The sequence below is a fragment of the Phascolarctos cinereus genome, unplaced genomic scaffold (genome assembly GCF_003287225.1).
Source record: "Phascolarctos cinereus isolate Bilbo 61053 unplaced genomic scaffold, phaCin_HiC Scaffold_5;HRSCAF=322, whole genome shotgun sequence".
Taxonomy (NCBI): domain Eukaryota; kingdom Metazoa; phylum Chordata; class Mammalia; order Diprotodontia; family Phascolarctidae; genus Phascolarctos; species Phascolarctos cinereus.
This window is the reverse complement of record NW_027555958.1, coordinates 228,377,945-228,389,072: the sequence shown is the minus strand read 5'-3', so window position 1 is coordinate 228,389,072 and position 11,128 is coordinate 228,377,945. Positions and strand designations below refer to the sequence as shown.

Sequence of the window (11,128 nt, the reverse complement as noted above, 5' to 3'; positions counted from 1 at the left end):
CTGGGGTGAGAGACGTTGGAACAAGGGACCCATGTTAATCTCTCCCAGCTGCTACGCCAGCCCTCCCTCTCTCCCCTCTCCTTAGCCCTCCATCTTCCCTGTATTTATACTGGGCCAGGCTAGGCTAAGGACAGGCGGCTGTGTGAGTTGACCTTGGGAAGGCCAAAGACATGATTTGGTCTAAGATTTTAAAAGGCAGCCTTAGTGAAAGCTTGATATTCCCTAGGAAACTGGAAATGGCCACAGAATGTTAGAGCTAAGAGGGATCTCATCTACTTCAACTCTCTTTTACCGATGAAGAAACTGAGTCCCATAGAGGGGAAATGAATAGTCCAAGAGCATTCGGCTACTAAGAGTCTGAATTTGCTTATCATCCAAGTCTTCTAATTCCAAATGCTGTGCTTTCCACACCACAGCACAGCTAGCTTCAAGGGAATGAGAGAGGAAGATTGGAGAATAGGAAAGTAAAGAGCAGCTTGAACTGTTTGGAGACCACTCTCCAGGGCTAGGAATATTCCTGGGGAGCCAGAATACCTTCCAATGTCTAGGGCCGCAAGTGATTCTGAGTTCTTTCCCCCTCATTTCACCTGCCTTCACTCACACCTTGACCTATGGAGCTGCAGAAGTGAAGGAGATCTAAGAGGTGTGTGTACAGATGCTTAGTTGGTCTCCCTTGTATTAGCATTCAGTGCCGGGGACTTGTTCTGTAGGGTGTCTACCTGCAGTTTGACTTTGGCGTTCTAGCCTTTGTCTATAGCGTACCTCCTAGTATCCTTTCAATCAAATCTCCCCCCCCCTTTTTTTTTTTTGTTCCTGGTCTTTATCCACTCAAATCTTTAAGAGCCTTTATCCTGGGGAGGGGAGTGACCTCTGCCTATCCTCATGGAGACCCAGGCCAGTGGGGAAAAGGGTTGCTGCAAAGGAGAAGGCTCTCTCAGGCTGGGAGAAGGGGACCAGAGAAAGAAGGGACTGTGGGCACGGTTGCCTGGTGCAGAGGGGGATGGAAGTTTGGGATCCCCCTCTGTCGCATCTCCTCTTTACTAGGGGTAATTATTAGGTGGGACTTTGGGGGAGGCGGAGTTGGGGGGGCGGAGGCGGGGCTCAGCTGCGCTGGGAGGAAGAGGGGGGGCGCACTGGCTCGAGCTCCCGGCTCAGACAAAAGGCGGCGGCGGGAGCGGGAGGGAGGCGGAGTGGCGCCGGGAGGGCCTCAAGGTGACACTTGCCCCCCGTCCCGGCCCCTCCGCCCCGGCCCGGCCCCCCTAGCCCTTACCTCCGTCCCACCCCACATCCCCCAGTGCCTTTCCCTCTCCAACCCGGCTCTCCAACCCTACAGCCCTCCACCGGCTCCCTCTCCACCCCCCGCGGGGGGTGGGGAGCAGCCAGGGCCCCGCCCCCTCCCGCCCCCCTTTCCCCTACCTCCAGGCCAGCACAGGATGCCCCCGGCCCCCGGTGGCCCCCAGGGAGGCTCCGAGCTCCGCGCCCCCCACCCTGCGCCATGTCTCCCCCCGGCTCGGCTGCAGGAGAGAGCGGCAGCGGCGGCGGCTGCAGCGGTGGCGGCCCCGGGCCCCTGGAGGAGGCGGCGGCGGCGGCGGAGGGCACCGCCCGAGAGGAGGTGAGGACCATCCCCGTGCCCCCTGCTCCCCCAGCAACACCTCCTTTCGCATCCGCCGAGGGACCACGTCCAAGTCCCTCTCCATCTCTCCCACCCCAAGCCTTCCCGCTCCCTGTAGGGTTCAGCCGTGGTCCATAGCACTTCTCCCCCGTCCCCCTTCTTCTTTCCCAGGACCTTGATGCGATCTGCTAGGATCTGACCTGACCCTGAATACGGCCCCCTGCCCGTTCTGCCGCAGCGCGGCCCTCTCCGCCCCCCCCCCACTTCCCCTCAGCCTGGCCGGCTGCATCCGCAGCCCAGCACATACGCGCCCCCCTTCCCCTCCCCCTATCCAGAGCTGTCCGTGGTATTGAGAAGGGGGCAGCGGCAAGGGGCGGGGCTCGGGGGTCCTGGGGAGGGGGAGGGGAAACTGGGCGGGGCTTCTCTGATGGGGCTGGAGAACGTGGAGTGGAAAGTGTCTGTGTTTTGGGCGGGGGACAGGTGGGTAATCTGGAGTTGGTTCCATCCAGGAAGGGAAGGGGCAGAGGGTCCATGGCAGTGGAAGAAAGATTATAAGGGTGTGTAGTGGAGAGAACTCGTTTAGGTAACAGGTTACCCTGGACAGTCCTTAGGAGGGAAGGGGGCATAAAAGATGAAGACTGAAGATTCCCTCTTGATGTCACGAAAGGGTCGTTAGCATTGTATATGAGGGAGCAGGCAGCCCTCCTTCCCAACGTTCCCATTGCCCTGGGGACAGAGAGCTTCTCCCCAAACCTCAGTATTGTGTCTATGAGAGTTTTAGGCCATGCCACTGGGGGGTGGGGGTGGGAAGGGATAAACCCCACGATTACGGTTGGGATCAAGGAAGATAAGAGAGTCAAGAAATGCCCCTTTCCAATGGCTAATCCACAATCACTAGCTTGAAGAAACAGACCATATCCACAACAGCCCTCACCCTCCCAGACACAAGCATGTTAATTCTTGCACATACATACACTGATGCATAGATTTGTACACAACCATGCAGACACACTTGCCAGTATCATTATGAACACAGGCACAAAACATGCATCCAACCCCCTGAGAATATATGATCCCAAAACCATGCGCGCACACATACATATATACAGACATATAGTTATGCACACATACTCACTCATACTTTTCCCATGTCCAGATCTTTTCTCTAATTTCAGGCATGAGCTCTTCCTCATTCCAGATTTTGCTTAAATTATCCCACCCTTTCTGAATCCTTTTATACCATGCCTTTTTCATACTCTCCTTGGCTCTTTCTTTCTATTTTCCCTAGAATGTCCCTTCTTGTTCTGACCTTCTCTGAACTCCTTCCTCTTTTTCTCTCTCCTCCATTAGCTAGAACTTCAGGATCAGGGTAGGAAGCCTAATGAGGGAGGGAGAATCCCAGCAGAACTAAGAATTAAGATCAGATGTCAGGAAGAGCTACCTAATAATGAAGGATAGGAGACCCTAAGCAGAAGATGAACCTTAGTTTAAGCAATTACTCTCCTACATGGTAATGCAAAAGAGGCAAAAATCCTTCATTTACTCAAACATCTACAGCTTTGTACCCTCACTCTGCTAGTATAGGCATACAAAGATGAAATCCCAGTCCCTGCCCTCAAGGAGTCTGCATTCTAATAGATAGGAAAGGATATGTGCACAATTAAGCATAATTCAAGGCAAATATGTGGTTAATGAAAAGGACAGGTCTAAATGAGTTGTGATGAGAAAGTCTGAAGAGGGAACATTTCCAACTCTGAAGAGTGATATTGGGGAAGATGTAGAGAGAAGTTAGTGAAGGGGGTAGTACTGGAGTTGGGCCTTTAAAGGTCGAATTTCATTAGGAGAAGGTTAGGGTGGTTCATTCTAGGCATAGGGCACACCATGAGTACAAGGAACACAAATGGAGAACAGGACAAACACCTGGAAAAAGAATGTCCCACCTACACCGGCCACCTCTCTGGCTCCTTCCCAGTGTTCTCTTTGGGTTCCATAGTTTTCTGGGGCTCCAATTCCACTTCTTCATCTCTGTTCTTATTCTCTGGGGCTCTCATTTGCCTTGGGACCCCAGGCTTTCTCCCTCTTGCTCTACATTAGGAGACAGTATTGGTAAAAGTATGGGGGAGGGAAGAGGACAGGGTTGAAATATAGGGGCCTAGGAGAGGAAATAGAATTTAAAAGGGAAATGTTTACCATCACCTACTAGTATAGAGTATAGCTTCACTCAATGCCCCCTTCCCTGCTCACTGGTGCTCAGGACTATATAAGCTGAGGATTTGGGGGTAAGTGGAAGAAGCACACTTAGAAAGGTATATATCTACAACAGAACTGGACCATTTGCGCTCTCTCTCTCTTCTCTGTATGTGTGTGTGTGTGTGTGTGTGTGTGTGTGTGTGTGTGTGTGTGTGTGTAATGAAGCAGTAGGATTTTACCTTTTCCATTCCTCTTCCTTTTCCTCCAGTCTGGAGCACCTGGAAGGGCATGGGCATGGTGCCTATCCTGGAGTGGGGACAACACCAAGGAAGCCACTGCTAATTATTTTTCTCCTGTTTTTCCCCCTTTCTCCTGCCTCTCCCATTTCATCTTCTTTGTCTGCTTTTTTTTTTGCCATTGTCTCTCTCTGTGCTATTCTATCTCTCTTCTCCTGCCTGGTATGTGTGTGTGTGCCTGTCTGTTTCTTTTTGCTGATGTTTCTTTGATTTCTTTCTCTGCATGTGACTTTGTTTCTGGCTTCTCGGTCTGTTTTTCTCTGCATCTCACTATTTCCATCTCTCCCTTTCCATTTCTGTGTCTTTCCTTGTGACTGTATCTCTCTCTTTCCCTGGACTATTCTCCCTTTCTGAACTGCTTGTTTTCTTTACTGTTGCTGTTTCTCTTCTCTATACTTCTTTCTTTTTCTGACTCTGTGTCTCTCTATTTTGGGGGGCGGGGTATCTGTTTCTTCCTCTTCTCTATGTATCTGTCTGCTGCCTTTTTTTTGTTTTTGGGTTGGTTGTTTCTGTGTTCTTCCATCCCTCTTTCCTCTTCTTCCCCCCTGAGCAGCAGCGTCCAGTGCAGCCCTCCTTTACCAAGTCCCTTTGCCGTGAGTCGCACTGGAAGTGCCTGTTGCTGTCCCTGCTCATGTACGGCTGCTTGGGGGCCGTGGCCTGGTGCCATGTCACTACGGTGACTCGCCTCACCTTCAGCAGTGCCTACCAGGGCAACAGCCTCATGTACCACGACAGTCCCTGCTCCAATGGCTATGTCTACATCCCTCTGGCCTTTCTGCTCATGCTCTATGCTGTCTACCTTGTGGAATGCTGGCACTGCCAGGCCCGCCACGAGCTGCAGTACCGTGTGGACGTGGGCAGTGTGCGGGAGCGAGTGGGTCGCATGCAGCAGGCCACACCATGCATTTGGTGGAAGGCCATCAGCTACCACTATGTCCGCCGCACCCGACAAGTCACCCGTTACCGAAACGGGGATGCCTATACTACCACGCAGGTAAGGGAGCGGGGTCAGGACCATGGGCTCAAAGGGACTCAGAGGGAGGAGGCTGATACAATGTGAGAGTGTGAAAGGTCACTATTGTAGTGGGGTGAGTAGGAGTGGAGAATAGGAAGATGATGGAGGAGAGAGATCTGGGAGGAGTGAGCACTGATAAAATGTTGGTGGTGGTGTGGTGACAGTGCATACCCTATCAGAATGACTGAGAGCTTTCCCCCTGAGGACTTCCCCTACCAGGACATCTCAGGGGTTACAAAAAGAAAGAAGACACCACTGTTCTCTTGGGTAGACTCTACAGTTTGTTGAGGGATTCCCCACCCTCGGAGGGCCACCAATCTTAGGAGGAAGAGAGATCCTAACCTGTGGAAACTCAGAAGTCCAAGTTCAAACATCATTTGTTAGAGAACTACAGTGTGCTAGATGCCCTGCTAGAAACTGCAAATACAAAAATGACACAGTTCCTTCCCTCAGTGGGCTTACATTCCCAGTCTGATGGGGGAAAGGCTTATTGCCTTCCTAGAGTTCCTTTTCTGAGAGTGAAAGTCATTGCCCTTTGAGGAGCCCCAATCTGATGGAGACATTAGAAAGTACCCAGTTTAATGGAGGGAGACAGTCCCTACAATTCAGAACCTCCTGTTCTAATGGGGTGGGGGGGATGGGAATCAGGGATCTTCTGATTTGAAAGACAAGATACAGCCACCAGCCCCAACTTCCCAGAGCTCACTATCTAGTTGCAATAAGAACACACCTATTAAACACACACACACACACACACACACACACACACACACAATTTATTCACCCTTAAAAGGCAGGGAAACGAGGAAATGCATGTAAACTTTGGTGGATTAAACTCCGAAGGAATTCCCTGGGTAGAGACCAGAATGTATGGGGCTTTGTCAGGAAAGTCTTTCTGGGATGGAGTTTGGTGCAGGCTGGAGGAAAGCAGTGGAAAGGTTATTGAAGGGCAGGGTTAAGGATGAGGAATAGTTATGTCAGGAGTGAAGGGACAGGAAGCAAATTAGTTTGGTTGTACTGGAGAGCTGTTGAATATTGTGGGTGTGACAGGAAGGCTGAGGCAGGGCTGGTGGAGAGCCCTTGACTGCCAGGTTGGCGAGTTCTAGAGTTTCATAAGGACAGCATTGTTAGGGACCCATCCACTGCAGGTCCTTGGAGGTGGATAGGGAAATGACGAAGAGATACAGGCTCCAGTGTGGATGGAGGATAGAGCGAAGGGGATCAAGATTATAGAGTATCAGAGCTGGAAGGGGTCTCAGGGACCATCTGGGCTGACCTCCTTGTTTTACCTATAAGGATCTTAAGGCCAGAAAGAGGAAGGGACTCATGCAGGAAGGAGAGTGGAGCTTCCAACTTCTGAACCCTACTTCAATCTTTTCCCCTTTTTCCTTCCCTTCCCCACCCCACCCCACCCCACCCCACCCCACTCCATGGCCTTAGGTCTACCACGAACGAGTGAACACCCACGTGGCCGAAGCCGAATTTGACTACGCTCGCTGTGGTGTCCGCGATGTGTCCAAGGCATTGGTGGGGCTGGAGGGCGCGCCGGCCACTCGGTTGCGCTTCACCAAGTGCTTCAGCTTCGCCAGCGTGGAGGCAGAGAACGCGTACCTGTGCCAGCGCGCACGCTTCTTTGCAGAAAACGAGGGGCTAGACGACTACATGGAAGCGCGCGAGGGTATGCACCTGAAGAACGTGGACTTCCGCGAGTACATGGTGGCCTTCCCCGACCCGACGCGCCCGCCGTGGTACGCCTGCCAGTCGGCCTTCTGGGCAGCAGCCCTGCTCACGCTGTCCTGGCCGCTGAGGGTGCTGAGTGAGTACCGCACGGCATACGCCCATTACCACGTAGAGAAGCTCTTTGGGCTAGAGGGCGGCGGCGGCTCCACCCCGAGCGGCGACGAGTCCCTGCCCCCACTCACCCATCGCCTGCCCCGGGTCAACACGGTGGACAGCACGGAGCTGGAGTGGCACATCCGCTCCAACCAGCAGCTGGTGCCCAGTTATTCTGAGGCCGTGCTGATGGACCTGGCTGGGCTAGGAGCTCGCTGCGGCGGGGGGCCCGGCGGGGGCTACGCGCCCTCCTGCCGCTACGGTGGCGTGGGCGGCTCGGGGGCAGCCGGGGCAGCCCCGTACCGCCGCAGCTGCGAGCACTGCCAGCGCGCCGTCAGCAGCTCGTCTATCTTCTCTCGCAGTGCGCTCAGCATCTGTGCCAGTCCCCGGGGCGCGGGTGGGGTCGGGGGTCCAGGGGGTAGCGGTGGCTGTGGCGGGAGTCGTTTCTCCCTGGGCCGCCTTTACGGCTCCCGCCGGAGCTGCCTGTGGAGGAGCCGGAGCGGGAGCGTTAACGACGCCAGCTGTCCCACAGAGCAGACGCGCCTATCCAGTCAGGCCAGCATGGGTGGCGACGACGACGACGAGGACGATGAAGATGAAGAGGGAGGACCACCTCCACCCTATCACGACGCGCTCTACTTTCCAGTGCTTATAGTCCACCGGCAGGAGGGGTGCTTAGGCCACAGCCACCGGCCATTGCACCGCCACGGCTCCTGCGTGGAGACCTCACTGTGACCCTTCCCTCCCCCATCTGTCGAGAAGGGGTGGGCGGCAGAGGGGGAGGTGTCGCAAGGATTGAGGAGACTGGGGGGGGGGCCTTCCCACCACCAACCCGCTCCACACCAAACTTTGTCACCTGTCCCCAACCGGGGGAGTCACGGATGTCCGAGTGATCACAAAGAAGAAGGGGCACGCTTTAAGGGGGATCGGACAGATCAGAAAGGACTGAGACCTTGGCTGTCCTCTTAGACAAAAAGAGTAGGGGTGGTGTGCCTGCGCGTGTATGTATGTATGCTTGGAGGAGCGGGAGACTGACCCAGAATTTTCAGAGGAAGAGATTTGGGGGATTCACAACCATCAAGGCCAAAGCGATCCGTTCTCTGCCCCTTGCCAAATCCTGTGTTCCTAAGGGCATAAAGGGACGCAGCCTCACCTAAGCAGGCTTGGGACCCAGCCTTTTACAAGATTTTCCGACTGTTATATGGGGTCCTGTTATCTCCCTCTTCTTCCTCCCCCTCCCCCCAAACACACCTTGTCAGCCTACTCCATGGAAGAGGCAGGCCCTTCTTATAGAGCTGGGAAGAGAAAGATCTTGGGTGGAGGAAAGATACTGGGGAAAGCCTGAAGGAAAAGGCTTCCCCTCTTACCTCACTTCTCTCCATTTGGAATTTATTGGGACATAGTGGAAGGGAAGGATTTCTGACCCCTTAATTCAGGGTCTTTGGATGAGCTCAGCACTCTGAACATCCCCACTTCAATTCCTTGGAAAATACTGAGATCCTTCCGTCTCTGGCCTCTCTCTGCCCACACCCCACCCCAGGCCAGTCTCTTTTCTGCTTTTCTATCCCTCCTTTAAGCCTCTTGTTTATCTTTCTGGTCCCAGGAGTCCTAGCTTCCAGAGGTATGACTCTTTTCACAGAGACATTACCTGCCTTTGGCTCTCTTTCTCTTGTTGCAGGAGGAATGAGATTGCATAGTAGGAAGAGAGGACAACTGGATTCCTTTTCTAAATTCACTTGGGTCTCAGTTTCTCCACCTAGGCCTCCCCTAAAGGGAAGGCTGAGTGGGTGAGATGAAACACAGGATGCTGGCCAGGAAGAAGGACAGAACAAAATCATCTGGGCTGAGAGAACTGGATGGAGGAAGAGTACCCAGGAGAGAGGAGGAGTGTAATTTGGAGGGGAGAACCTGACCAGAATTGAGAAGGGGAGAGTGGGCTTCCCTTTGTGCCCCCTCCCCCACATGCCCTGAGCTGACAGCTTTGTCCTAAGACTAAACTGGAGAAATTCTGGATTCCAATGTTTTGGGGCTTTTAGGAACGTATTTATACCCCAACCCTCAGCAGCCCTAGCCACATAAGCTTGGGTCACTGCTGTGTATCCTAGGTTCCTTTAAGGCAGGCAGGAACAAGCCCTGCCCCCATTTTATTCTCCTGCTGTCTGTGGCTTAGCAGACTTTCATTCCTGCTGCTCCTAAGCTCTATTCACTAACCTGGTCCTTTGGTGCAAAAGGGCCCCAGCACTTCCTCTCTGTCCCTGGTTATTTCAGCCTGCATGTCTGTGTGCTACCCCTCTCCTCCCAACTGTCTGTCCCTAGCTCAAGCTCACCTCTGTTGATTTAGTGCAGAAAGGCAAAAGCAGTCCAGAGATGAGTTACTGTAGGTCTTGATCTAGAATTTTCCCTTGTTCTCTCCTGTCTCCCTCAGAGGACCCCTTTCCCCCACTTTGGGCCCAGCAACATCAGTTGGGCCCCCTCATTGTGGCCTCCATCTATGCAACATCATCTCTGTCCCCACAACCCTCCTCATTGAGGGTTTGGGGAAGGATAGATTCTGGAGGCACTGTTTCTGAGTTGTTTTTCAAGGTGTTAGGGCCTGGCTCTGATTAGCTTGGTGTATGTATGTGTGCCTGTGTATGTGCATGTAGGGCTGAGCTAGCTAGGTTAAGGAAGGCTGTGAGAAGGTGGTACCAGAATGTCCACTAGGTTCCTATGGGAACTCTTCTCCCCATCTCCCCCTGTTGTACAACCCACATTCCAATGGCTGCTTTCCTGAGTCTGTACTCTCTCTCTCTCTCTCCTTCTGTCCATAGACTGTCTAAGCCATCTCTTCACCCCACCTAAAAGGCATCTGTCAGATCTAGGTAGTGAGGCAGGGGATCCCCCTCCCACTTCATGGCCAGCCCCATGCCCTTCCACATTGCTCCTCCTACTGTCAACTTGTAGAACATCTTGTTTCTCAGAAGGAAGGAAAACCTTCTAGCCCACTCCCCTCAGAAAGGGTCTGAGTGGTTGTGCTGGAAATGCAGAATGCCATTTGTCTGGACATGAGCTAAGTAAAGGGATCAGGGGAGCAGGATTTGGACCCCTCATTCCTTGCCTGTACTCACCATCCCTGCCTTGGGTGTCACATATAGACACACACACACACACACACAACACACACACACACACACACACAAAGACAGACTTAGAGACATGAATCCTTTAGTTCTTTCTTGGTGATTCTACTGATTGGCAGGAGAAATTCAAACCAGTGAAATTAATTAATCTCTAAAATTAAACCTTACACTGAATGTTCTCATTCCTCTGATGAGGAAGTCTGCTAGCAGCACACACACATGCACACCCACACATTCACACTCTTGCACAGAGATGGAATCCAACTCACAGTGGCACAGGCACACAGATGGGCCGGGCACTGACAAGCTGTGGGACTCACTCATGCACACTCCCCACTGGTGCTCTGCTAGGCATTGGCTGGATGGCAGACAGCTCCGGCCATCCCTCTCCCCAAACACCCTGCCCTAGGGATTTGCCTGACTGACACATCTCTGTGGCTTTCTTTCCAGGGAGGGAGCTCACCCCCTTCTCTGGGCTTCCAGGACTAGGGGAAAGGGTAACAGGATGGGGAGGATTGTCATTTCTCCATTGGTTTCTTTGACAAACACCAGGAGGGGCAGGAAGGGGAGAGCTTGTCTGTTTCCTAGCCCTCCCCATACCCTAGGGTAGGTAGACAGGGTGGTGGCAACCCTGGGAAGATGGAGGTAGTAGGATCCAGGCATTTACTAGCCACACACAGCTGTAAAGCTCAGTGTGGTGGGGATGAGGGCTAGGGATTGCGAGAGGGGGGTAGGACAGTGCTCTGTCCATTGGGTGCATCACGCTGTGGCCTTTCTGTTAAGGATCTCCAAGTGAAAAGATTGTAAAACCAAACATGGAAAAATAAAGTTTTCAGATGACTCACTGACTTCCCTCAACAGCTTGGTACCTCCTTCCTTCCTCCTCAAATCCCTGCCCTGTGCCATATATTCCATTTACAGCCTTTTTGGATATGCAGCTGATAGCAAAGTAGGACCAGTTTAGGGAATGCCACTTAAGTCTCTCCACCCAGAGATTTTCTCCCTTCTAAACCCTGCTCTGCTCTCACCCTTTGACAGGGTGGGGTACGTGTCTCTCTCTGTG

General features: G+C 53.0%; 1 protein-coding gene across 1 annotated transcript; it reads left to right on the top strand.

Annotated features, from left to right (window-relative positions):
- Positions 1-1,163: 1,163 nt before the first annotated feature.
- On the top strand, positions 1,164-10,974 carry TMEM151B (transmembrane protein 151B). Its single transcript, XM_020993886.2, has 3 exons — positions 1,164-1,612; positions 4,652-5,092; positions 6,554-10,974. Exons 1-3 carry the CDS (start codon positions 1,496-1,498, stop codon positions 7,679-7,681), a joined length of 1,686 nt encoding a protein of 561 aa, XP_020849545.1. The 5' UTR covers positions 1,164-1,495; the 3' UTR covers positions 7,682-10,974.
- Positions 10,975-11,128: the final 154 nt, after the last annotated feature.